At 33.9% G+C, this 14,803-nt stretch overlaps 2 protein-coding genes across 2 annotated transcripts; both read left to right on the top strand.

Annotated features, from left to right (window-relative positions):
• Positions 1-235: 235 nt before the first annotated feature.
• LOTGIDRAFT_79495 (hypothetical protein) lies at positions 236-514 on the top strand (the record flags this gene model as incomplete). The annotated part of the gene is made up of 1 exon (XM_009056198.1): positions 236-514. A coding segment is annotated over one exon (279 nt), but the record flags the coding sequence as incomplete, so codon positions are not given.
• Positions 515-3,478: 2,964 nt separating this feature from the next.
• Positions 3,479-14,722, top strand: LOTGIDRAFT_215365 (hypothetical protein; the record flags this gene model as incomplete). Its single annotated transcript, XM_009056329.1, has 23 exons — positions 3,479-3,586; positions 4,234-4,382; positions 4,683-4,848; positions 5,172-5,246; positions 5,536-5,620; positions 5,938-6,047; positions 6,250-6,376; positions 6,628-6,746; positions 7,218-7,368; positions 7,710-7,819; positions 8,423-8,596; positions 8,893-8,969; positions 9,272-9,477; positions 9,911-9,971; positions 10,510-10,615; positions 10,952-11,051; positions 11,611-11,714; positions 11,959-12,053; positions 12,255-12,428; positions 12,548-12,683; positions 13,211-13,310; positions 13,574-13,710; positions 14,467-14,722. 23 exons carry the CDS (start codon positions 3,479-3,481, stop codon positions 14,497-14,499), a joined length of 2,703 nt encoding a protein of 900 aa, XP_009054577.1. The 3' UTR covers positions 14,500-14,722.
• Between the last annotated feature and the right edge of the window lie 81 nt (positions 14,723-14,803).

Raw genomic sequence — 14,803 nt, 5'->3', positions numbered from 1 at the left:
TTTCAAAATTATCTGGCTAGAAAAAAACAAGAAAAAATGTAAAAACTCAGAAAACTCAAATTAAAGATTATGTTTTGTAAGTACATAAGCGGCAGAAGACATGTATAGGGCAGATAACTCTCTTAAACATTTTTATTGTGATTTTGACTTCAGGAAAATAATATTGTGATCAAACACTTTAGACATGAAAAGTTGAATTAAAAAGTTTGAAGAACGTTTCCACATTATGGCAGCAAGTAACCGGGAAAAATTTGCTTTTAAAAATACCTTAATTTGCTTGTTGAAAGCTTTGGAAGGCCAGGTAGCCATTGTGGAATTGAGAAATGAAACTTCAGTGAAGGGGAGAATCACAAATGTTGATGGATGGATGAATATGACTATGACAGGTGGAACATTCAAGAACAAGACTAGAAAAATCATAAAGTTTACAGATTTCTTTGTTCAAGGTTTTATGATTAGATTTGTGCAGATTCCAGATCACATTGATATCAGAAAAGCCATTGAAAGTGAAGTTTATGCAGATGTGAGACACAAAGCAAAATCTTCAGCTATAAGGAAACAGACAAATGAAAAAAGAATGGAAAGACGGAAAAAGTTTCAAGAAAAAGAAGACAAAAGACTCAAATCCCTTGAAGCCAAATCTAGACTGTCTATGCCTCAAAAAGAAGTGCCTGAAAGTGAAACCCAAAGTGCCCCTCTGCGAGAATATCAAGATATTTTATGATAACTTTTGAGAGAATGTTTTTTCACTAAAATCAGTACTGAAGAAAGTCTGCACATCAAAACTCAATCTGGGCCATAAACAATTAGTTTAATTCCTAGTTAAAATGAATTCTTGCAAATATTAATATTCAATAACTTGCTGTTGCAGAAAATATGAATTGAATTGATAGTAGACCATGCAAGTTCTATGTTTAAAGGACACATATTTTGTTTTAGAATTGATTTGCCATTGTTATAATAAATTAACAAATCCAACTTTTGTTTTGCGTAGAAGATGTTGAATAAAGTTGTTCATGAAACCGCATTTATTGATTACCCGTATCATTACATTACTATCACTTTTTGGGTGTATCATCATTTGAGGACATAAAACTTTTGACCCCATTTAATCATTTGATTACATTACCTTCAGACTCCATTTATATCATTTGATTACATTACCTTCTGACTCCATTTATATCATTTGATTACATTACCTTCTGACTTCATTTATATCATTTGATTACATTACCTTCAGACCCCATTTATATCATTTGATTACATTACCTTTTGACTCCATTTATATCATTTGATTACATTACATTACCTTTTGACTTCATTTATATCATTTGATTACATTACCTTTTGACTCCATTTATATCATTTGATTACATTACCTTCTGACTCCATTTATATTATTTGATTACATTACGTTCTAACTCTTTCATAGAAGCCAGCCTTCGATTCCGGATATTATGGTTTATCTTGTTGGGTAAAAGAAAATCATTTGCTTTGTGGGCTGTCCCAAACATGTGAAGTCGGACAAATCTGAATAACTCAAAATTTTTCAAGAATTTGACAACCCCTGTTTTGCTAACAGCATCGGACATAATGTGCTTACATACTGGTCAGGTTAGGAGTCTTATTTTAATTTCACTTCCAGCACAGCGTGATAAAGCAAACAGAAAGTTTTTTGAAAGCATATCAAACTCGGTTTTGTTTTAAAGAGTGATCATTGGTCAACTTTATATATATTGACCAATCAGGCCACTTTGTATCTATTCTAAACTATTGAACACCTGATTATTTGCCACACTATATGTTGTTGTGTAATGGGATTGATCTAATCCAGATTATTATTAAGATGTTAAATCCAATTAGACGCCAAGCTAATCGATCAACCGATTACTTGGATGTTTAAAGCGATAGCCGTTTGCGAATTTATTTCAATGAAAAGAAATAAACCTTCGTAAGATCAGAATCAACTATGCTGTCTGTAGTTTTTATCATTTGACCACTAATACCCCCCATATTGATTTGTTTCCCGCTTCTCACCATGTGTGGCGTTTCTGCCGTGACAGATCAGTGGGATTATACGCGCTAACCTGAAAGGGCTAAATTCAGATCTAGATGGTTCTATAAATACTTCAACCCAGATTCAATCCAAAAGATACAAGTCGCAAGCCCATAGCTTCAATACACCATTTCCCATCTGATTAGATTACTTGCCCTCGAACAATCATGTCTGGCTACGGGCTTGGCAGGTCGACATTCAAAGAGTGTCGGGATGAGGCAATAATGAAAATAAATCCTGGATCTCTTATGTTGCTGCTCTTTTAAATATCTCTTCTGTATTGGATATTGTCTGTCATTCTCCATCTCCTTTAACCATTAGGCTTCAAAAAGTAGAAATTTTTCATTTCAGTTATTTCGCAATTCAGGTTGATAGCGCCTCTCTGACAAGAGAATACAGACTTTGATTTCATTTCATTTGATTTCATGTTAATTGATAGATAACACGCATTTAATGGGGATGAAAGCTTTATAATGCAATTCATAGCAAAAGCCAAACCATTGCTGTCAGATATAATATATCACGGTAATATCCCTTTAAATGGGATTAATTTGAAACAAGATAATCTGATCTGATCGGACGAGATTTAGATAATAAGTACAGAACAAAATAACCTATAATTGTATCGCTATTGTATTTATAGTGGATTAGTTAAGCATGCCTAGTTTTAGGTTAATCATTGAACAAAAAGACAAACCATAAATTCATAAAGGCCTTTTCGTAGTTTGTCAATTAGCCATAAAGGAGTGTATATCATTTTATGGGAATTTGCTATAAGGCTTTTTTTTATTTTAACTGTTAAAGATATACGAATATTTTGTGGTTAGTAGACTATTGTGGATGTTAGTAAATGCAACAGATGTATTAAGGCATTTCTGCTCTACATTAGTCTAACTATATTTGTAACATCTTGTTTGTAACGTTGTGATTTTTGGATATTGTGATATTTACCAACATTGAAGAACCAAAAACAACTATAAACTGAATATTATCAGAATATACTTATACCACTGTGATAGCAAACCACTATAAGCATGATAAAAATGAATTAATTGAACATCCATTCTACTTGATTGTTGTTACATATCGTGTATATGATGCAGAACACAACATTTATCGTTGGAAATGACTGTGTAGTCGGGAATCAATGGTTAAAGGTGTTTTTTTTTTCACAATAATAATTGGATGGTATTTCGTGATATCATGAAACGATTATAGTGTGATATACTAATACACAATTATCTAGTCTAGCCTATATTGTAAATTGATTTGAATTTTGACATTTAATTTGTGACAAACATAAAGCACACATTTAGATAGGTTCGTGAATTGTCCAAGATGGACGGGAGGGAGAAATAATAAAGACAATATCGTTCCATCCTGTGTTTGGTGATAGCTCGAAGCATTGGAGAACACAACATTATGTCTAGTTCCTCTAAAATTGGCGATTTGACCCAGATTGTGGGACCAATAACGGAGGATAATATCATCAGGTACCTTAATTCAAGATTCCAAAAAGAAAAATTCGAGGTAAGTCTGTTTTGAGCATCATGTGTTCCTGTTTAGGAGGATATAGCACATTTGATACACGGATTATTCTACTGAAAAACACTAGCTGGAGATAAAAGTTATACTCCAAAATTTAGCGTTTAAAATATCACATACTGTTAACAAAAATCCCATATTTGACATTTTGGACATATAACGCGTTATTTACTTGCGTTATGTCTTCCCCACTATAATACTAAATAATATATCAAAGTAGGCCTAATATTAACACCTCAAAAAGGGATGCTAAGTTGACAAACACAGTTGCTGAGTGGCATCAGATTTTCACTGAGTAAGCTGATGATTATATCGTTGCTTTTTTTAATTTCCTGAATTTACATCTACAATACTGATGTAGACTTACACGTTTGTCACCTTTACTTTGCCACTGTCTTATATTAGACCGAAAAAACTATTGAATAGTATTTGACAGTGCAGAAAACTACATTGCAGACCCACAAAATTTCCTCTAACACTATACATCATTGTATCCATTTACGTCGTGAATAAAGCGTCAGGTAACAACTTACATAACCAAATCATTGGCAGTCATTTTGCCAGAATAGAGAAAATACGACTAGGTAATGGGACGTCAATGGCTTACCACTATTTATTGTTTCAATCCTCAGACAAAACTTGGCACCAACATCATCAGCATCAACCCTTTTACTCTGGACACAGCAGAAGGTAGTCTACCCGGTAAAGCTATAACAACCATAGTGCAACATGTTCTATCACAGCATCATGATACTGGACATTCACAAGTCTTTGTCCTCAGGTAAGTTTTTCTACATTCCTATTTAAAAGAATCATTGTGGCATCTGAAATGTAAAATAAAACGCGAAAGCATGGTTCTTCCCCTGAACTCTCGAACGCACTCTCCAATTGATTTAATTGTAGGAAAAGTCCTTCATTTATATTTTGTTTTATTTGAAAAATTGTGCTTAAAAATCATCCTAGAGCTTACATCTCAGTATGTAACCATAGAACCATCATATTGGTGAAATAGGAAAAGAAAGAGAAAACCTCACCTAAAATGAAAATAAAACATTAGCTGTGAATTTTTTTTTTTTGGCAGTGGTGAAACTGGTAGTGGGAAAACATTTCAATGTGACCAAATATTAGAATGCATCAGAAATGAAAACTGCAATAAAGAAAGAGACGACCAACTCACAGCTGCTATGACAGTTATGAGAGCTTTTGGTTCTGCGTCGACACTGTACAATCCTCATAGTTCTAGAATGGTACGTACCTCAAAACATCTTTAACCAATTTCGTTGATAGTTTAGTATTAAGCTTTTAATCCTCCAGTATTTCTTATATATGTTGTCATCATCATGAATGAATGAATCATCGATTTTTAAACATCAGTGTTGGGTGTTATAGAAAATACTCTCCTATAGAAGCACTGGCCAACGTCACAAGAAGAGAACATACTTCTTTTACATTCAGTGAAAATAAGTGAATTTTGTCCTGTGCATATCTTGCATTTATTTGTATATCGTTTTTAATCTGTTTGTGTTAATCCTTCTTACTATTTGTTCCAATTCAACGGTTTATGTTCCAGGGTGTTTATGTAGAACTGATGACTTCAGATTGTAAAATTTACCGAAATAAGATACATTGTCTGTTTTTAGATCAGGTAATATTTCATTCAGTAGATTTTGAAAACCAGAATGCAAGTTAACACCGGCGACAAGATAACTTACTCTCTGAATCCGATAGTATCAATAGATTCTATAAAGCACATATAAAAGGACATTTAGCCATAATTGTCTTGGACCGACGTCTCCAACCTCATACTGTAGCTTTCAATTTTTTTCTCTTCGAAATATAAAAAAAAGACCGAACGTTACACTTTTGAGGCACAACAAGAAATTTGGGAAATTTAACAACGGAACGCCACTTACTTACCATTTACTATTTTTCAGAGAAGAATAAATACAGTTCCAATAGGAGAACAGAACTTTCATATCTTTTACCAATTATTATCTGGTCTTACACAAGAAGAGAGGGGTAAGTAGTTCTCCTTGTCTTGCACCCAACCTACAATTTTGTTTTCCAAAAGAAAGAAGAAAGTGTCTGTATTTCAGATACGGAACTTTATTATAAGACCTTTTTCTGTCCATAGATGATAGCATTTGTTCTAAGAACAGTGGCAGTAAGTCAGTAATCAACCTCCACTAGGGCAAACTGTAGGATGTGTATTATAATCAGTGATATGCAAGACTATATCTTTGTATCCTTAATCTAAACTGCTGGTAGGAAGATACTGTTTGGACTTTGAACAATCTGGTAAGTGTTTCGGTTATTCAATATTGTTTTAATTTCAGTAAAACTTCATCTTGAAGATTACGATTTTAATGATTTGAACTATTTATCTACTGGCAACGATATTGAACATGATAAGAAATATTATCACGACAGATTTCTAGAATGGAAGGTAAGATGGTTTTCTACATTGTTTAAAAGTTACGAAAAGTTATTGGGTATCGCTTAGCGTGTCTGTCTTTTGTTGTGCACCTTCTTTCTTTTTTCTTATTTGTATTTAATATTGATGGGATTCTCATAAGATGAAGTACGCAAGAAGAATTAAAACTGCCGAAATAAAAGATTTTAATTTATTTTACTTTGTTTTGTTTCAGAAAAGTTTATCATCATTAGATATACCAGTAATGGATGTATTAAGAATTTTATCTACTGTGTTACTATTAGGAAACATCAAGTTTCAAGATGGTGGAAACACAGATTTAGAAATTAGTGGACAAAGCGGTAAAATATATGTACTGTTGTAGCTCCATTCAAATACACAGAAAGGTCTTCAATAAGAGACTTTTGATGTCACTACTTGGTTTCAATCAGAAAGGTCGATCTCAAGATGGAAAGAGTAGGCGGAGTGTAGTTCAATATGCTACGATGGTATATATTCATAATAGATCCATTGATATCCAAGGAATCAAAAAGGATTAGCCAAATAACATACGAAATCTAAAAACTTAACACTATATGACATTTAATTTCAGAAATGAAGTCGGCCTCTGCTCTATTGGGTATATCCAGTGTAGCAATGTATAGAGGTTTAACGTCCAGATCACATACTGCTGATGGCCAAATGTGTCATACATCAGTTGAATCGCAACAGGTATGGTATAAGCTAAATATAATCTCGGATAATATTTAACCCTAAAACTGTTAAAAATAATAATTCTATGTTGATGTTAATGACTGTGTTTGTATCAAAAAACAGGTGCCGACAACATAAGATTGGAGCGCGCAATTTTAAATGTCCCACGAGAGTTTGGTTAAAAAAAACTATAATGGTATCGGAGGTGTGACATTCATAGTTTAGGGGAGATTATGATATGGAATGACTGAACTACAAATATACATATTCATCTGTCCGAATAAATTTAGGTTTGAGTCCGATTTACATGAATAGGTTTGAAACCCCCGCAACTTCGGAGGTGCAGGAAAATCTCCATACAACAAGGCCTAATTTTTCTGTCCAACCTCAAATTTCAAAATAGCTATCAGAACCTTTTCACTATGACCTCTGGACAATGTACAAAAGACCACACAACGTTTAGTCTAAACATTTGCCTTTTATTTTCAGGCTAACCATAATTGTGCGACGCTTGCCAGAGCCTTGTATTTTAGAACTGTATCAGCTATATTAAAAAGAGTCAATAGTCTAAAGAAAGCCAATTTGCAGGGTTCTCATTCCAGCTTTGAAAGTCTTCAATCACAGAACAGCAGTTCCTACAGTTAGTTCTATTCTTCAACGTGAATCTATTTTTGGTTAATGGTTATCAAAAACCCACGGATCCATGTTCTTCAATAGAAATATTTTTGGAAAAAAGAACGATCTTTTCATGCTTTACGTAGAAAATTATATCCATTCGTTTCTTTTAAGTCGATGATCCAACAATTGCACGCAGCAGATTCAGGTGCATACAAAAGTAAAGTAACTGAACATGTTCGCACTTACTTTCAATTTAAAATTTATGTGTTAATTGATGCATTGATTAAAATAAATTCAACCAATCTAGTTTATGTGTGAAATAAAGTTATGAATGCAATTCACACAATTACATCTGCATTTCAGATTTACGACCAGATATTTTATCATTAAGCCAGGGATCACATGGGCATGGTAGAAAATTCACTGATGGTTTTATAGGAATATTAGATTTACCTGGTTTTGAAAATTATGAGGTATGTGATTATCGACCCGAACATGTCGAAGCAGCTCTCTTGTTCTGCAGGAGCAAGATAATTTATGGTTTGGGTCGAAGCCATATCATTTAGAAACGGTTTATATACAAAGATTATAATCTATCAGAAGTTACGAAGCATTTAACGATTTGCTAAAAAAGACTTTTGGTAGACATGATCATATTCCTAGAACACTTGCTCTGTTAAGTGTCCTTCAAGTTTGGTGTTATATTATTGTTCCGTTCATTTTGACCAGACAGTACTACCCTTGTAGCGAAGTTTTCTTAACCTTCCGATAATCATTGTGCCCCTTGTGATTGTGCTTATCAACACGACCAAAAGTTAACATAGAAGTCTACAAGTGCAGTCACGAGAACAAGACTATACCTTGTAAAACTTCAGTAGGGACACAGCCTTACAGATCAGTTTTCTGAGTAACAAAATGTTTCAGATCCTGTTTTTTTTTCTTACATCGCTCTACAAATGATGTATTGAGCACCATTTTAGCAGTGAAAATATATGTTTTTGTTTGAAAATCATAGCTTATGGATTTTTTCTTAATTCTTTTTAATGTTAACCTCTGAAATATTTTCTACCTTTCAGGTGAACAATCTAGAGAAGCTGTGTAGAAATCTATGTGCTGAGAAAGTTCACCACCATTTTATAAAACATACCTTTATTACACCAGAAGAAATATTACGAGATGAATGTGTTTCACCTGATATAGATATTAGATACACTAATAATAGTCAGGTTATAGATTTACTGTATTCACAGGTAAGTCAAATTTATGGCTCCCAGTGAGTGAGATTTTGTTATACTTCGAGACCTTTAACACCGTGGGTCATCAGCTATACACGTTTCAGACCTTTCTGATGTAGGCTGTTGTCTGGCCATATTTCCAATGTATTACACATCTTATTGATCGATTACCATGTTACCGTCAGAAAAGACTGATACCTGTTTTCGACCAGGACAAGAGGAAGTTGTACTGGATGATAGAGGCTAAAAGAGACTCTTTGCTTTGTGTTCTGATAATGATTATTCTATTCAGTTTTAATTTCAATTTTCAGCCGAATGGAATAATGCCGTTATTAAGCAGAAGAAACAGTACATCACAAATAAAGAAAGAACACAGAACGAATAACTAGTAAGCATTGCTGAATATTAGAAGATCGCATTACATCTATGAGGCAATGGGTCAATGATACATACAGATATAATATGCAGTTTTGTCCTTTTGGAAGAGAGTGGGGAGTGTATTTGGATGATATACTTAATTCTGATAAAATCTTCATATTTTGGGTCGCTTGTCAGAATTTGGTAAATGTTACGGTATACACCACTATCTGTGTTGTGTTAATATTGTACGACATACGTTTAAGGTTATCCTACACCTGTTAATATTATATGAAATTTGCTCTATTTGAATAAGAAATTCTTTATTCATAGCTTCTTCGAACCTCTTCCAAAATCCGACTCAACATTTGGGGTTCGACATTTTGGTGGCAGAGCAAATTATAATGCTGAAGATTTTGGTGAGACCAACCAAGACCAGTTATCTGATGATGTTATAGCCATGTTTTCAAAGAGATCTTGTAATTTCGGTTTTGCTTCTCATCTTTTCTCCTCAGAACTGAAGCAAATTTCAAGTAAGAGTATGATTTTGATCTGTTACTCGGACTCACACAAAGTGAAGTCGCTCTTCCATTCATTTTCGTAACTTTCGTCACTTTAACCCTAAGACGGTGTTCTGCAACATCCAGAGAGATATCGCTATAAAATTCGCCAAGTTTCATCCAAAAACGTTTCAATAATTCTAACAAATGATTTCGCAAATATTTCAGACGAACCAAAAAAATAAGTGTACAAACTGGTTTCGTTCCTGCGCAGTCTAACCACCGAACCAGAAGTGCCAATGTCATTGTACTTAGTAACTTACAATCTTAATGATTCAATGACTTAATTTTTTGTTTTGATTTATATGTTGGAAAGCCAGGAACACTTGTCTTTTTACATTTATATTCGAATGTTTGCGTGTATATATATATGTAGAGGTTTCCCTTATGATTCATTTGTTGCTTTTTTCAGGTAAAGGTATCACGGGTAGCAAATACAGAACAATGCCTTCCTGTCATCAAGATGAAATAAGGTCAGCAACAAACATTTATTTTACGTTATTAAGTGCCATCGATCGACATTGTAACACATTAGCTTATATGTCAAGCTTAGATACCTGCAGATTATTTGCATCTCCCGACTGAAATAATACTTCTTAGCATGAATAAAAACCTATACTGGTCGATCAGTTCACACAGCAATAACAGAATAAAAATCCAACTCATATATGAGGCGTATCTAGAAAATGTCTGAGGGGAGACCAATAATGAGAGGTTTCTCTCTCTGGGGGTTTTGGGGTTGCCAACTGATTTAAGATAGCCTGAGATGAATTTTGAGCATTTATAGGCTTAGAACGCCTGAATGACCGACCCCCTAAATACGCCACGAAGCTATCAGTACAGACGGATATAACACATACCAACAGATAATTGATCATTTTAGATAGCATATTTTCCATTCTTTTGGGAGTGCCTGTTTACAATGTGAGCAGATATTTATGTTGTGTTTCATATATGCCCACCATACTTTTTCACGTTTATTGAATTTACATATCAATTGTATTTGTGTAGTGAGATGGATAATAAAGGAATATTAAGCTATGATTTTCCGTTAAGAATGGATGCTATATTAAAATCTACAAGTCATGCTAAACCGCATTATATCCACTGTTTGAAGGTAATAGCTTTGTTTTAATCTTAAAATTTCGATTTAATTACGAAACCTTAAAGTTCAAAGCACCCAGATCTTCATTAGAAGCAGATTTTGATAACATCTCATTTTATCGTCAGTAATATCTACAAGAGAAAATGCTCTTAGTAGGTTGGAATTTTAAGCTATTTTCCATTCCGAGAATGGTGTATGGGTTTCCATCCTGAGTAAAGTTACGGATAACCCAAATCGAGCTTCATCAGCATTAACAGTAACGATTTAGAGAACTATATTATCCATAAAACGATTTGAGTTCATTTAGTTTATCACATCATAAGCATAATAATTGGGTTCTTTTTTCAGAGTAATGACAGCTTTAAGGAAAATGTATTTGATTGTGAAACGATACTAAGACAGATACATTCTATACAATTACAGGAAACTGTCCAGCTCATGGTAGAAGGTATGCAATTATCTAATACCTAATCTTGTGTTGCTATGAAATGACTGCAATTCCCACAGCTGAGCGAATACAAAACATTACAAACAACATTACAAACAGAGTTCCTATGGTGGTTTGGTTATATCAGACTCCAAGATATTACAAAACGAACAATCCTTAAAGGGTAACAGGCGGCATTTTCGGGGATTGATTTGGGTCTTGAATGTGCTTTAATAGTCTTAAGAAGTACTAAAACGCACGAAAGTCGCATAATCCCTTCAAATATACCGCAAAATAGAAACTTCACTGTCTATTCCTATATATGTGTTTCTATATATGGCATAGTCTCACTATATTCGAGTCGAATTTTTAACTTTCAAACGTGAATATGGATAAACATGGATTGTAGGCTCAAATTTCGACGATGAGCTGTGAACACTATTACTGATTATGTAAGGTAAACAATTCATGTTTCTGAATCTAAGGTATGATTGGTCGACAGATAGTGAAGGTGCTCCGTTAAAGAATTGGCACCCCTAATACTGAAATGGGTAAACGTTAAATATTGTTCTTTTATCAGGTTTACCATACAGAATGAAATACAGAATATTTAACCAAAGATATAAGTTATTTATGTTGTATCGTCTTTCTCATAAACCAGATTCTCTTCCTGATGAAACCAAGGTAAGTCAAATGTTTCTCAATTGACTTCATCACAAGGGAAAAAGCCTGAAATGGCGGTGGAAAGGGGAGGTGGATCTCTCCAAGGCCGAATCCCCTTAAGGTCTGGAGTTGCTGGTAAATCCGCCACTGCTTCATGATACTATTTTTAAGGGGGGCTTACTTTCATTTTCTATGTGATGCTTTTATTGTACACAACGTTCCAACCAAATATGCTGAAAACATCTCCCAAAACATCTCTCTTCAGGAAATATTGGAATGTTTCTTAAGGAGAATGGATAAAAGTAATCAACCATATACCACAACTCAATGGATTTATGGAAGAAAACATATCTTCTACAGGTTAGTATGCTAATATATAGCTTACATCACTTCGAGTTCTTTCTTATGATTTTTTCAATGTATTTCTTATGTGCGTTGAAGCACAAATCGTAGGCAAACTCATTAATGCTTGCCTGCGTAGTTTTCAGGAGGCTGAATATTTAGTATGTGAAGAGCCCAGTAACGTCATTTTGAATAATATAATGCACAACGTCATTTCAGTGAAAGTAGTAGACAATGCTTTGATAGAATGAAACTGGATATGACATCTAAAGCTGCTACGGTTATCCAGTCATATTGGAGAGGATATTGGGCCAGAAGATCATGGTCGATGAGAAAGAAGAGTAAAGGTTATTTAAATAGGAGAAGGGGATCATCCAAGAAGCGTTATTCAGGGTAGGTTGTCGGGTAATAGACCTATATTAAAGTACAATAAATTTTAATGACTTCATACATTTGTACATATTGTAACGTATAACCAGGGAAATTCAGTCCACCATTTATGCATGTTGCAGAATCAAAGAACAACCTCCACCAGCAGCAGTCCAAGCATTTGAAGAGGATGAAATACCAATCTATGAGAACCACCCTATAGCTGAGACTGGTAACCCACTGTCAGATTATGTAAACAAATTGATTGCTACATTACCGGTAAGTATGAAGCTGAAGCAGTTAACCAGTTGGTCAGGTGATCATGGGAGACCTGGTTACATTGTAATGAAAATTCCTGACTGGTCTTTGACATTTGCGTTGTCAATAATTTAGGGCGAGTCAAAGGATGACGTAGAAGAAGTGCCCCCTTAAAAGTTGGAAATCGACAATGTGTCATTTACAAACCAAAACACTACCTACTGACTTATAATGTGCACCAAGTAAACAAAACTGTTCCGTAGGCCATTCTTTAACTTCAAGTTCTAGCGTCAATGTCCAAAGACTTTATTGAATTTGAGCTCCCTATTGTGGCGGCTCTCACTTACAAAGCAGGCATGCTGACACATTAGAGCACCTGTTGCCACTCTGCGACAGGGTCTGACAACTAAGAATCTCTCTAGGTTAGCCCTAATAGCTAATATCGTTCGTTTAATATATTTAATTCATGCTCACCAAAGAAAACGAAGCAAGTTTGGACAATGTCAGATGGTTGCATAGCTTGAATTGTTATACACATTCTATTATAGAGTAACCCACCTCCACTACCAAAATTAAGGTCTTATACCATTCATAATAATAGAAAGTGCCCTTTTCCACAGAGACGGAGGTTCAATGAGAAATTTAAAGGTAAGAGATGTCTGAATAATAAAGTAAGATTCAGAATTTAGTTTTTTTTTATAAATTCACAGATTAACTTTAATATTACGTATACTAATGACGCTCTGTCTAATTATTGTTCCCTCAACGGGGTTAACCATGCTCGCATTTCTGGCACACATGATGCCAATTTGTGATTAAGCCTGTAAACTCGACTTCCTTTCAAAGGCACCACAAACCCGGGACATTGTTACATTGGAATTTTTTTATGTTTTCCATTCTGTAAATTTCAGTGGCTAACTATGAAGGTTTAGTGTTTGATAAAGGTCAAGATGTAACAGTAACAGGAATATCTTCTAAACCCAAATTCTTAATAGTGCAATATTGTAACAAAGAATATCATATACCCTATCATTTACTGACTATTAATGTAAGTATCCGTACAAATAACTGACTCATTTACTAACTCTTAATGTAAGTATTCGTTTTATTTACGGACCAATAATGTAAGTTTTCGTATTTTTTACTATTAATGTAAGTGCCAGAACCATTTACTGACTATTAATGTAAGGACCCGTACCAATAACTGTATATTAATGTAAGTATCCGAATTATTTCCTGACTATTAATGTAAGTATTCGTATTATTTACTGACCAATAATGTAAGTTTTCGTATTTTTTACTAACTATTAATTTAAGTATATATTCGTACCATTTACTGACTATTAATGTAAGGACCCGTACCAATAACTGTATATTAATGTAAGTATCCGAATTATTTACTGACTATTAATGTAAGTATCCGTATTATTAACTGGATATATAAATGTGGACGTATGCACAAGATATTTTATAAAATATTTCAATCGTTGTTATGAAGAGATGGATATAATTGTAATGGTAAAAGTAAAAATCTGACCATATTTTTTGAAAATCTATTTTAAATACTGTTCTTAAAACAAAGATTATGCTTTGATGAACTCCGAGAGAGAATTTAGCTACAATTTCTGTTTTACGAGACTGGTGTACTTTTCCCTGTATTAGTACATGTATTCTTATCATTTATTGACTAAATTGAACAGAAACCTTTCCCTAAAATATTTTTCTAGTGCCAGTCTCGTATGTTATTTAAAGAACGCATACAGCCTTTGAACAATTGCCTTCATCATTCTAATTTTTATTTCAGATACCAGATCTAATGGTATCCCCGGTTTTATAGGTTGGAAATTACAACATTACAGCATTCGGTCGTTGTTATTTGTGGAGATTTTGAGAAATCGGCGATTGTGGACGATTTTGCACACAACAATCAACATAATTTTCGAGCCAAGACACTAGAATGAGGTGAAAAACAGAAAAGTTGGGCTGAAAAAACCAAGCATTATCACAAAAAATTGTTATTATTTATTCATGTAAAATTATATTAAAGACTGGTTAATGGGAAAATTATTATGTCTTAATACGCCCAGACGAAGTTGTCATGCTTTCCAACGATCCGTTCGTCCGTCTTTTCACAATACATA

The sequence above is a fragment of the Lottia gigantea genome, assembly GCF_000327385.1.
Source record: "Lottia gigantea unplaced genomic scaffold LOTGIsca_27, whole genome shotgun sequence".
Lineage (NCBI taxonomy): Eukaryota > Metazoa > Mollusca > Gastropoda > Lottiidae > Lottia > Lottia gigantea.
Note: the sequence above shows the minus strand (reverse complement) of the source record. Positions and strands in the feature narration are given on the sequence as shown.